This window comes from Cupressus sempervirens, chromosome 8, assembly GCF_028749045.1.
Source record: "Cupressus sempervirens isolate cs-2001-9-10 chromosome 8, ASM2874904v1, whole genome shotgun sequence".
NCBI lineage: Eukaryota > Viridiplantae > Streptophyta > Pinopsida > Cupressales > Cupressaceae > Cupressus > Cupressus sempervirens.
In genome coordinates, this window is record NC_143125.1 from 325,588,751 (window position 1) to 325,602,714 (window position 13,964).

Genomic DNA, 13,964 nt, shown 5'->3' on the forward strand with positions numbered 1-13,964 from the left:
GTGGTGAGTAGCAAGAAATAATATCTGAGCTTACTAAAAAATGCAAGTCCTAGTAGAATAGGTAATGTGATGAAATGATGGAAATGGTCTAACTATGGTGAAAGTCTTAGTAGAATAACACCGCCCAAACATTGATCAATGGACAATTTTTAGCATCTTTCCACCAATCTGAAACAATCGTAACCCCTATCTCAATCCATGAATCCTTCATGGGCTTGAATTGGTCATAAATCAACCTGACCTCTTAATCCAGCAAGGTAGTTCGTAGTCTCTAAAAACCGGGGCCCTGATACCCTATAGGAGCTTCATTAGCACTTCTCAACATCTTCTTCCAATATGGAGAGCAAACAACAGTAAAAGACAACCCATTTGCATACAAGCATCTTGCCACATCAATGTCGGCAATTTCCCTACTCTAATTTTGAAATGCAGTTTCTAGTGGTCCTTTTCTTTTGTGTTTAAGGGGTGCATCATTTTCAGAATCAAGGGCAGCTGAGGTAGTATAGAAGGGGTGATCTTCTAACACAACATTGATGGGGAATTTCATTCCCTTTGCATTTTTTTTACTTTATGCTAGTCCCATCAATGGTATTTTGCTTACATTCTTCTCTATCTTCTACTTCCTCATGCTCTTGAATATATTTTAATATTGTTGAATTTGGTACAGGTGCATTTTTTGTTTTCAAGACATTTCTTGACTCCTTTTCTAGGTTATCCACACAAATGGCCTACCACACAAATCTATGAACTATTCCTTTGTACATCTCAACCCCGACATTTCCAATGGAATGCACCACCTCATGGAAGGGTACTTACAATATCTACATACTTCCACAAAGGAGAATCAGATAGGGATTCTATTTTAGCATTGCCTATTGAGGAATATGTAGATGCCATTGTAGTTCCTTTTCCAATGGCAAGAAATTGTATACATAGTCAATACAAAACTTAAAAGCAAGGGAATGAATTTTTTTGGAAAACAATGGCTAGATCTTATGGACAATGAAAGATAAATGTAAAAGATCAATCTTCTAATTCCTCCTTGCACAACCAAACTCTTGCTCAACCACCTATCTGCTGTTGTTCAAGACAAAATAACCTACATGCACACCACAAGTGAGAATTATATGCCAACATAAGCCTTTCATTTCCAACTTTTAGGGTTAAGGATATCAAAACTTTATTAAATTTGTCAAAAAACATCACTTAATTGATGTCAGCAGGGCCTAGTTCCTCGAAGTTGGAACCAAATTTGCCCGGGTTTGATCTGTTTAAACCTGGTTCGCAGGGGTTACATTTTCCAGCCTACCAGTTCGAATTGGGGCCCTGGAATTCGAACCCTGCCTGAACCAGCAGGCGAACTGGACCAGGACTAGGTACTAGTTTGTACCCAGCCTGGTCCAGTAGGGTCTAGGGGCAAATAAATTATTTTCAACAGCATCATTATCTTTCCTTTCTGACAAGGTTGTTTATTTCATTCTTCTGTTTCGATAGCTCTTCAAATAGCATTAAACCAATTTGTTTCAATGCTTAGCACTTATAAACAGTTCTGAAACTATTTTCTGTTTTAGTAAAGTTTAAATTGAACAAACTAATTTTAATTTGGCTGCATTTCTTTGATGTAGAATGTAGATGGTGTGAACTATTTACATGTAAAAGTTGCTGGACTGTTATTTGTTGCAACTACAAGAGTAAATGTGTCACCTGCACTTGTGTTGGAGCTTCTGCAGCGGATAGCACGTGTTATAAAAGACTATCTTGGAATTCTAAATGAAGATTCACTTCGGAAGAATTTTGTCCTTGTTTATGAATTACTTGATGAAGTCATTGTGAGTCCCAGATTTTTATCCTCTTTCTTTTTTTCTTTCCAAAATATGAAAACTGTATTTATGTTTTGATCAAATATATCTCTTATATAGTTCTATAATTTTCATTTTACTTTGAAGCTTTAATCTATAGGTCATAGAATGTTTAAAATTAAGATTTCAAGCTTTTCAGTACTGCAATTCTTTACACTCCTACATGCTAGCAGACTTGTCACAGGGAATTCATGCTATAAAGTTTGCTGGAGATTAATGAAAACTTGAACAGTAAATTATCCTGAGTAAAAGGGTACATTTCCCTAGACTTCTAGAGTGCCAGTTTATTTTAGTAATGTAGAACTTTTTGTTTGTAGTGTTGTCTGTAACTGAAGTGTGACAATACCAATTTCTCAACTCTACATTTGTGCTGTAACTTGAAATCTCTGCCAAATTCTGTTTCAATGAAATTGTTAAGATCACTTCCGCATTTTAAGGTTATTATCTATCAAGCATGTTTGAAGTATCATCTGTTCCAAATTGGGAAATATTAATCTATGAGAAAATCTCATTCAATTACTTACAATTTACTAGACTTTCATTGTAGAAATTCTGACTTTTGTTTTGATTTACTAATTGTGCTTACAGAGGAATCAAAGGGTTACCATTCAGAACAAGATTTTTGGAATCTATTGAAATCAAAATCTCTTTTCAAATCTCTGCTTTAGATCTGATTTACTCCAAGTGTCATTTGAACAAATTATCCAAAAGGAATGACATGATTGCCATTGTATTTATTATTAAAATAATGTCTTATGATATCTTTATTATTCCTTACTTAATGGTCAATATTGCAGATTCAAAAAATTACTAGATAGTTTCTGATTCTACAATTTGTTCATAATAGAAATATCATCTCTTTGTAATCTATAAATTAATGCTTGTTTTTCATGAATTCATTCAATTTTTACCAATTACCTTTGTAATATGGTATCAGAGCAGATCTAAACAAAATCAGAAAATTTATAATTTCCTTTTAAAAATTTATTCACTAAATTTTTTCTGATTTTTTTTTTGCTTTCCTTTTGTTTTTTCATAATCCTTTTTTGCAAATGTTTTTGAAGTTCACGTCTGTATTTTCCTTGGTTGTGTATTCTGCACTTAATGCCCTTTTTGGCTCTGGAGAGTAACGAGATTTTGTATGGCTCAAATGTGCATTTTTTCTGAAGATTCATATTGGTCGCCTTTCGTCTACACAGTTAAAGCACTGCATTTTCCTTCATGCATGACCCATTTTTGTTATTAATGACTACTATGATAGCTTTCTGCGTTCTTATGACTTTCTAATCTGTATTTTTCCTAGATTGCTTCTTGCGGCTAGTGTTCGACCTAGGGCACCTTTATGGTTGTTTTTGTAGACGGACGGTTTTTAATTCTTAAGTCTTCTTTGGCTTGAATAACCACTATCATGGTCATTTTCTGCTCTCAAACATCTCCAATGTGAGTTTCAGCCGTTTTCTGTTCTCACAAGGTGACAACAACATTTTTCTATGTTTTTTTAATTCTGCCAAATCCTTATTTTCTCCATTTTTGCAGACCTCTTCAGCTGACTAGGGTTTTTATAAAATCCTTTAGAGTTTTTTGGTCAGATTCAAATTTTGCTTGTAGATTTCTTTTGGGTCTTTAACCAGTTTTTTGGTTTTGCAAAAGATTTGTACTTTGAGGTTTGTGCCAGCCGTACTTCATCTTTCTGGAAGTTTGTACTTGAATTTACCTTTGTCTTTGCATTGGGATCTGTGCCTTGGGTCCCATACTCTATTTGTCATCTTGTTTAGAATATCTTTTTTTTTTTAATCTTGGAAAACATGCCAATGGCGTCTTTGACTAACATAATGTTGGAAGGCAATCAACAATTCAATGGCAAATAATTACAACATGCGGAATTAGGGAGGGTCTCAGCCTAAGGCCAATGTCATAGAGCACTCTAAGTAGAAAGATTTTGTATTTTATGCTTTTATAGAAAAGCGACCTATGCATCATGTGAAGTCTTTTTCTTGGTACATAGACTTTGGTGCTTCTCGACACTTCACTTATTGGCATGATTGGTTAATAGAGTTCTTGTCTTTCACTTACTCAACCATTTTTGGTTGAGGAGAAGAGTTTACAGTAATGGCAAGGTCAACATTCAAATACAGTCTAGTAGGAGGAATCTCATATTCCTTAATGTATACTACGTTCCTAGTATGGAACTCAATCTTCTCTCATTGAGCTAGATTATATGGCATTCTCCTTAGCTTGAAGTGGTTTTCACTTCACACGAGTGTTCGACTATTGAACATGCGACTTGCACTATTGTGGCCGTTGGCATTTAGGATCATGGTCTGTACAAACTTTTGGGTTTGGATGATTCTCTTGAGCATGCTTTTACGGCTATATCATCTTTCATTGAGAGTCTCTGGCATCAACGCTATGATCACTTGTACATTCACTATCTTTCTCTGCTTGTTCGAGAGGATCTTGTACTTGGTTTTACTTGAGGTCTAGACACAAAATCATTGCATTTGTGGATCTTGTCAAGATGGGAAGCAACGCAGGATGCCATTCAAGGATGGTGACTCACAAAGAGCCTCAAAGGTATTCTAGTTGGTTCACGTTGATGTATGTGGTCCAATGAATACTTTTATTACTGGTGCTAGGTATTTATTGCTTTTTGTTGATGATTTTTGTTATAAAATGTGGTTTTACTTTCTTAGACAAAAATTATACGTGTTTACCATATTTCAAAAATTTAAGGCTCTAGTAGAAAAAGAGTCTCGTTGTCCTATTGTCACTCTTAGGTCAGTTAATGGAGAGGGGGGGGGGGGGGGGGAGTTTTGCTCTACTACTTTCTCCACTTTCCATGATACATGCAACATCAAACGCCAGTTATCCACACCTTACACTTTACAATGGAATGACATTGTTGAATGTTGAAATTGTACTATCATTGAAATTGTTAGGTCACTAATGGAACATAGGAGTGTTGCTAAGAAATTTTGGGTAGTAGGAGTTTTCACTCCCACACAGGTTGTTAAGGGGAAGACTCCTGAAGAAGCCTGGATTGGTTGCAAGCCTAGGATCAATCATTTGAAAGTCTTTGGCCCTTTAACATATGTATGGATTCTAGGTGCCTAATGCTTCAAGTTGGATTCCAAGAGTTGGAAACTTATGTTCACAAGGTATAGTGACAACCACAACGCTTATGGGTTGATTGACATAGAGACTGATTGTTTTATCTTCAGTCATGATGTTGTCTTTGATGAAGAACAAGGACCTTCTCAAATTCCTTCATTTGCACAACATTTTGAGGATCAGCCTTTGAAGGCTGTTGATTTGGGTGCCTATCTTCCATTTGGTTCACCTGATGGGAGGGATTATGCAGATTCTAAATTTGATGATGCATTTGCTGAAGTTCCTCTAGATGGTTCCCCTCTTGTTCTACATGTTCTAGTTATTCATTTTGCATTTGATGTTGGTTCTATCTCTTGGCCTAAATGGTGGGCTAAGACTATCAATGATCTTCGCCTTGATGTGCTCATTAAGAGTAGATCTTGTAAAAACAAGAGCAAGTAGCATATTGCAACCAACTTTGCTCTCATGGCTAAACATTCATTGAATTTTTGAGCCTCAAACATACACTGAGGCTAAAGGGATTGCTGAGTGGGAAATGACTATGGAAGTTGTACAAAGAATCTTTTGAAGAATAGCACTTGGGTCCTTTTTAATCTTCCTTCAGGGGAGAAGCACATTAGCTGCAAATGGGTCTATAAAGTTAAGTACAAAACTAGCAAAACCCTTTACAAGGACAAAGATTGCCTTGTTGCTAGTGGGTTCTTATAGAAAGCAGGCATTAACTATGAGAAGGCTTTTGCTCCTATAGTCAAACTGAGTACCATATGACTCTTTCTTGCCTTAGCAACTCAATTTTGTTGGATAGTCCATCAGATGCATGCTAAGAGTGCCTTCTTGAATGGTGAGTTGTAGCAAGAAGTCTACATGGTGGAGCCTCTTGGTTTAAAGGTTGTTGGAAAAGAACACAAGATGTGCAGATTGTTGAAATCACTCTATGTCTTGAAACAAGCTCTTCAAACTTAGTAAATAAAAATTTACCAGTACCTTTCAGATAAGGGTTTTTAGAGGAGCCCATCTGATTCTAATGTGTATGTCAAAAACATTTTTGGTGATATTCTTCTTGTTAACTTGATGAACTCATTATCACTAGTAGTTCAACACTTTTGATCGATAAGATCAAACACATTTTCTTTCAATCCTTTGACACAACAAACTTGGGCCTTCTACACTGTTGTTTAGGTGTTGAAGTTTGGCAAACTTAAGGTAGTATCTTTTTATCTCAATCTAAGTGTGTCCACACTTTGTTGGACAAGTTTTAGATGCAAGACTGCAAACCTGCATCCACACCTATTGAGAAAGGCTAGAGGTAACAGCCCAATCAGATTCACTTGTGGTGAATGAATCAACATTTAGGCAATTAGTGGGCAGTCCCATCTAGCTTGCTGCTACCAGGTCTAATCATAGTTTTGCTTCATGATAGTCCCTAAGGCTGATCACTAGGTAGTAGCGAAATGTGTGCTACATTATGTGAAGGGCACTTTTGATTTTGGCCTTTGTATTGCATAAGTCATAATCCTAAACTTATTGGTTTTACAAACACAGTTTTGGAGGTTCCATTGATGACAAAAAATGAACATCTTCGTATGTTTTCAGTTGGAATTTGGCACAGTCACATGGATTAGCAAGAAATAGCAGGTGGTGTCTCTTTCCTTGACATAAGTTGAGTATCGAGGAATAATTAAGGTAGCTTGTGAGGCAGTTTGGCTTCAAAGGATTCTTTCAGAGATGCAGATGTCTAAAGAAAGTCCTCCACCCCTTTACTGTGATAATCAAGGGGTACTCAAACTGTCCAAGCATCTGGTCTTCCATGAGAGAGAGCCAAGCATGTTGATCTTCATTGTCATTTCAGCTGACAACTGGTTGAAGTTGGATTAGATCAGTTGCTGTATATTCTGATTGCAGATCAGACATAAATATTCTCGCCAAGTCTCTAAGCCTAGACAAGTTATTAAAATTCAGGTGCAACCTGATATAGTTGATAGATTGACCATGAAGGGAGGGTAGTAGAATATCTTGTAATATCTTTATTATTCCCTTTTTAATGGTCAATATTGTAGATTCTGTAAATATTAGTTGTTTTATAATAGAAACATCATCTCTTTGTAATCTATAAATGAACGCTTGTTCATTCCATTAATTCATTAATTTTTTTACCTATTACTTTCACAATATTTATAACAATTAAGAGTATGGTACTAATATCAATCACTATGCTCCAACTAGTAGTGCATGAGGGAATGGGATGAGGTATATATACATTATTTTATGTTGGCTCTATTTTTTAAAAAATAATTGGCTTTGCACAACTATCTTTTTTCTTTAAACCAATAGATGATATTTTTGAAGAAAAAATAATAATTATATCTTGTGATTTTCAATAGATTCTTGCGTCTAATATATATTGACTAGGCAAGTACAACATTCAAACAAGTAATCTAGAGTCTAGCTATAGCAATGACATGAGCTATCATATCATTCCATGCGCCATTCAAATGAATTATCCAGACCATAGGAATTACATGGTTTCCCATAGCATTTTTGAAAACCAAGTATTTGGTTTTAATACTAGTCATTTTGCTATGGCCGATTTATGTAGGAGCACCCTTGGGTTGTTGGTAATCTTGCATCACCCAAAAATATTTCCTCTCAGTTTATTTGTTTGCTGTTCATTTGAACAATTTTCTTACTTTTTTAGGTTGCAATCAATCCGGTTGGCTCATTTTCTTATGCGATCCTTATGGCATGGTCTAGGCATCATGAGCAGCCTATATTTAGCGTCACATCTTGTTTTGATGTTTCCAGATGAAGTTTGCTTAAGACTATTTTGGTCCTATACTAGCTTTCCCATTCTAACGACTAGGGTGGTGAGTTGTGGCTTGCGATACAGATTCACAACATGTAATGCTTAATGGTGCCTGTTCTATGTTGTGATATGATTGATCAACCCTCTTGCGTGTTCACTTGGTTTATTATATTCATTTAGGGTTTTTCTTATGGTTTGGGGTCTTGACCTATATATTTGTAACATGTTTCCTTGTCTTGGGATTTAATGATAAGATAAGTTGACTTGTGGCTTATATCCTATGTATAAGTAGGGTAGTTGTTCTTGTTTAGGGGGACATGAATTAGGAGAATTAGAGAAGGATTAGTGAGGATTAGAGAAGTATAGAGAAAAATTGGTAGAAGCAACTTCGATAGCTAGGGTTTGTTGAAGTTTCATAATTTTGAGGGATGATCAATTGCAAGTAGGTTGCTAAATGAAACAAATGTATCTATCTTGTTGTAGTTGTATATTGATAATGGAAAATGTAATATCTGCATTTGCAAGCCAACTTGATGATAATCCAATGATATTTCTTCCTTTGATGTTCATTTCTTATTAGTTTGTTTGAGCATTTCCTCTGTGGCATATCTAGTTGCAAGGTTAGACATTTCCTTCGTGGGTTCTCTTGCCTTGAGTGTGTCAAGTGATATCAGAGCTAGGTTTTGCATTAGATCAAAACAAGACTTGGAATCCGATGTCTCTGACTTGCATGCCTTGTTTTGGAGTGGCAAAAGTTTAGGATCTGATCTACATCAACCAAAGGCTAGTGCAAAGTGGCTAGAAAAGGATTGGTTGCTTGGAAGAATTGGAGATCACACTTGTGAACCTAGTTGTCGGGTGGTTGAAGATTGGATCTGATCTGCAATTGTGGAGGGTTGCACAAGGAGATCAGTTGGTTGAAAAAGTTTATAGTATCCTAGTTACTGATCATAGCTAGTTGCTTGAGGCAAATTGTTGGTGGTGGTAGATTGATGGATCAGATTAGGGTAATCAATACTCGTGATCAAACTGCCTAAACCTAAGGAAATAGAAGATTGGCATTCTTGTAAACATGTCACGTATAAGAATGATCCTAGAATGTTAGAGAAATGGAGGATTTTAGAAATGAAATAAGGGACGAGGTCTGGAATGCTCTGGTTGGGGCTTGGAGAAACCTTGAGACTAAAGATAATTTTGAGGAAGTTGCTGAAGATCTCGAGACCGTTGAAGTTGAGATCTTGATTGAAGAAGAAAGATTATTGAGAGCTATGCCACAAATGGGTAAGAGTCATAGAATGCTTGTTGCATTTTTTTTGGTTCTTTACACGCGGATGCATTGATAGATTGGATTAATTAACTAGAAGATTACTTTGATCTTGAAGATGTTAGAGATCCACAAAGAGTTAGGTTAGCACAAACTAAGTTGAAGGGTTATGTTGTATTATGGTGGAAAGAATTGCAAAAAGATAGGGAAGATGATGGAGAACCTAAGATAACTTGATGGAGAGTTATGGTTCCTAGACTTAAAGACCAAGCTCATACCGAAGGATTATGAATTGGAATTGTATAAGAAATTGCAAAATCTGACACAAAAATATTTGATAGTTAAGGAGTATACAGAGTAGTTCTACAAAATGATAATTAGACCTCGTCACTGAGAGTCATCCAAGAATAAAGTGGCTAGCTATGTTAATGGTTTGAGACTAAACATTCACGATCAATTAAGTATGTTTAGGATTAGCACAATTGAAGATGCTTATCAGAATGCTTTGAAAGTAGAAGATAAGTTGAAGAGAAGACAAATTACCCTAGGGTTAGGGATAAACTAGTTGTTGATAAGAGCAAAGATAAACTTGCAATTGAAGAGGAACTTGATCCGAAGATTCCTAGAAAGGGCAAGGCAACAAAGAGTTCAAAGTTACTTGTTTCAAATGTGGGAAATTGGTACATGCTCAAATGGTTCTAGCAAAGGAAAACAAAACCTAGTGGCATATGAGGAATCAACAGAGAAAGATGAACTTGTAGAAAGGGCAGTCGCACTCGAAAGGGAGGAATCTTTAATGTTCAGGAGAGTTATGTTAAGCAAGAAGGAATCAAAGCCCACATAGAGAAGGCGGTTCTTCTAGACTATTTGTAAATTTGAAGGCAACTATTGCAAAGTGATTATGGATGGTGGAAGTATTGATAACCTTGTATCATAAGAAATAGTACAAAAGTTAGGATTGAGGAGATTCAAACATCCTTGTCCTTATGAAATAAGTTGGTTTCCAGATGATCATATGGTGGAAGTGAAAGAACACTGTTGGGTTAATTTGAACATTGGAACATTCTTGTCCTTATGGAATAAGTTGGTTTTAGGATGATCATATGGTGGAAGTGAAAGAACACTATTGGGTTAATTTCAACATTGGACCATAATGAGATGAGGTATGGTATGATGTGGTTAACATGAGTGTTTGCCATGTTTTGTTAGGTAGACCTTGGCAATATGATGTTGGTGCTATTCACGATTGCTGCAGGAATGTTGTTTCTGTTGTGAAGGATGGTCGTAGGTACGATGAGAACTAAGATGAGGTATTGTGTGGTGTGGTTAACATTACTTCCTTTGGAGGAGAAAGGAATGAAAGTTAAGAACCCAAGTATGATGAGAACTTACTCTTTAGGAGATTAGACTACTCGGATTAGAAGGTGATGGATTTGCGGCAGATGGCTGAAAAAGTTGCTGGGGTGGTACAATTATTGAAGAATTTGATGAGTAAATGTAAAGTAGTGAATCTAAAAACATGTGTAAATTGGCTGATGATGTTACAATAGGCTATTGTGAAATGGTATTAGATGAGCAACAAAATCTTGTGGGTAGATTAGAGAATAAGAAGTTGAATGATGTCACACATGGAGTCAAGAAACAAAAGATGAAGCAAACATTGGTTACTAATTGCAGGAATGAAAAAGGCTGAAGCACTAGGCATGGTGAGATTGATCAAAATAGAGGTTGTGGGCGCAATAGCGGTAAGATACCTGTTGATGGAGTGTATTCGTTTGAATTTGTGGATTTGCAGAGTCAACACGATCATTTCCTTCTTGATGAAGAAGATATGTGGGTCAAGAGTGAACATGGGATATATATTCCGAATCTTATAAGATTTTCATAAGTTCCTCATATGGAATATCTTCTATTCCCTTGTGGTGTCTGAAGGAGCATCTTGCAGTCATTGCCAATCTTGCATCACTCAAAAATATTTCCTTTCGGTTATTTGTTTATTGTTCATTTGGACAATTTTCTTGTTGTTTTAAGTTATGATCTATCTAGTTGGCTCATTTTCTTATGCAATCCTTATGGCGTGGTCTAGGCATCATCGACATCCTATGTTGAGCTTCACATCTTGTCTGATGTTGTATACATGAAGTTATCTTAAGATTGGTTCAGTCCTATACTAACTTTCCTGATCTAACAGTCAGGGTGGTGAGTTCCAGCTTGTAATAAAGATTCATGACATGCGATGCTTAATGACACATTGTTCTATGTTGTTATATGATTGGTCAACCCTCTTTCGTGTTCACATTGTTTATTATATTCATTTGGGTCCTGGCCTATTTGTTTGTAATACATTTTCTTTGTTTTGGAATTTAGTGATAGGATAAGCTGACTTGTGGCTGGTGATCCTATATATAAGTAGGGTAGTGGTTTGGGTTTAGGGGGAGAAGGAATGGGGGAATTAAAGAAGGATTTGAGAAGGATAGAGAAGAATTGGTAGTAGCAACTTTGATAGCTAGGGTTTGTTGAAGTGTCATGATTTTAAGGGATGATCAGCTGGCTAAGGCAACAAATGTATTTGTCTTGTTGCATTTGTATATTGACAATGGTGATGTAATATCTACATTTGAAGGCCAATTTGATGATAATCTAGTGATATTTCTTCCTTTGATGTTCATTTCTTGTTAGTTTGTTTGGACATTTTCGCTGAACCATATATAGCTGCAAGGTTAGACATCTCCTTAAGAGATTCTCTTGCCTTCAATGCGTCATTGAAATTCCAAAAGATAATGGGAGCTTATACATGGTTCTAGATTGGCTCTAATTGGGTATAATTCCAAGGAATGGAGAATTTGTACACTCCAAAGTTTTATGGTTCATCTCACCATTCTTAATGGATTCTCGTTTCTAATACATGCCAGTTATACAAATACAATATGCAAAAATAGAGGATTACTGGAATAATGTATTAGTGTATATCCAGGAATGCATAGTTCTAATTTTTATTATTATTCCAGGTTCTGCTTAAATGTTATTCCAGAACCCTTGTAGGGGCACCTTAGCATTTTTGAGAAGTAAATGACAATCTTAATGTGAAAAACTTTGTGTGAATAGTCTTTAGAAGTATAGTGTTCAGAAAATACCAAAGTTGCATGGACATGGATATGGATATGGTATTGGATACAGATAGGACCATTTTTTAATACCCCCAATATTGGTACAGCTGGATATGATATAAATAAAAAACACATACACATATTTATCACAATTTTCTAAGTTATTCAAGGAGATTTTTTAATTACTTAAAAAACAATATAGACTTATGGCCGTATAGTCCTGACTAATTGCCTTTTACTAGGTTTCCCACCGTGCTCTAATATAAAAAAATGTAGAGGCCATGTTGGAACGTCTCAATCAATTGAGCATATCATCTTTCTTTGCGATTGTAAAAGTCATAACCTACTGGTCATCGATTTCATTAAAGGTTTTTATCGATTTGAAGCCGGAAGCGGTGTGCTCTTGCACTCTATATTTTTTCCATATTCTAGTAGACACAATACAAAGCAATGTTACAACTGAAATATTATATTGTTTTGCAAACTGCTTTCCAGGGTTTTGCCTATATTAAACGTGAGTATTCATAATTTTGGGTATACATTAGAAGATATAAATATGCCAATCTTGATATGTTAGCAGTCCAGTTCCATTCAGATGTTTCCTGATACAAGGTGTTTGAAGTAGAATGTTTAGGCAAGAATTTTTCTGTGATGCAAACTTTTCTCTTGCTGCTTATCCCGTATTTATATGTAGGTCGGGTATGAGGATGCTTCTCAAGGATTGTGGTTTTCCATTACTCATGGAACATACATGAAACTGATTGTAGAGCAAATGGTTTTCCTAAAACACATCATCTGCTTTCACATTATGACATACTACATCGTATATTTGCTTAAAGTATTGAAAAACTGAGTTACTTTAAATCCACGCAAAAATACTTGCAATAACCGAATTTTTTATTTCCTAAGTTACCTTGAGGGATGGGGAAAGGGGTTTTTCGGACACATTTTTTTTGCCATTTTAGGGAACCTCAGGGACTGTAGAGAGAACGAATAAATAAGAAATAGGGAGAATTTAAAATATGTAGGGAAATCTGAAATTTTAAATATATTTGTATGATAACTTCGATAAATTTAATATCATTAGTAATAGACATACATTAAACACATCAATTGAGTTGAAACTTGAAATAATAGTTCAAATTTCAATTTCATACATTCATTCTCAGAGATATAGTTCATTGAACTTGGAATCGAAATGCCCAAAGGCTGCAAGCTTAAATAAGATAAAAAATACAATATCATATCATTTGCATCAATCTATCATATAATATCAAAATTTCCCAAAGACTTTTAAAATTTTTTTTTTTTTTTTTTAAAGAAAAAAGGGGTAAAAATTTATTCACTCAAAACCAAGTAACAGAGCAAAGGCCAAAGGCCCAAATCAACATTACATACTCCTGTCCTCTAGCACCATCTGATCAATGATCTCACAATACTCAGAATGTAGCTCATCCCTATCATTAATAACCCATCTACCCACATTCTCTGACGCCCACTTAGCCAGACAATCCGCCACTCTGTTCCATTCACGAGGGATATGACGAAAGGAAATAGAGTCCAAGGAACTATAGAAACTAAGAATCTGTCTAGCCAAAGAGGCAAGTTGCCAACTAACATCTTCCAACCTCTGGTAACATATCCACAACAATATGAGAGTCGGACTCACAGATGATCCTCTGCTACCCTAACGAACAACCACGCTCAATGGCAACCTTAATAGCCAGGGCCTCCATCAGATTATTAGAATGTTGACCCTTGTAAACAAAGAGTAGAAAAACCACACCACCATCATTGCCTCTACCAATAGCCCCAATACC

At 35.8% G+C, this 13,964-nt stretch overlaps 1 protein-coding gene across 2 annotated transcripts in view; it reads left to right on the plus strand.

The window, feature by feature from the left end:
* The window catches only part of LOC149542683 (Clathrin adaptor complexes medium subunit family protein), a 117,819-nt gene that overhangs the window by 68,135 nt on the left and 35,720 nt on the right, over positions 1–13,964 (plus strand). For both annotated transcript variants that reach the window (XM_089797562.1, XM_089797561.1), the window contains exon 3: positions 1,626–1,829. In XM_089797562.1, coding sequence (XP_089653688.1) covers positions 1,626–1,829 — 204 coding nt within the window. The remainder of the gene's footprint in view (positions 1–1,625; positions 1,830–13,964) is intronic.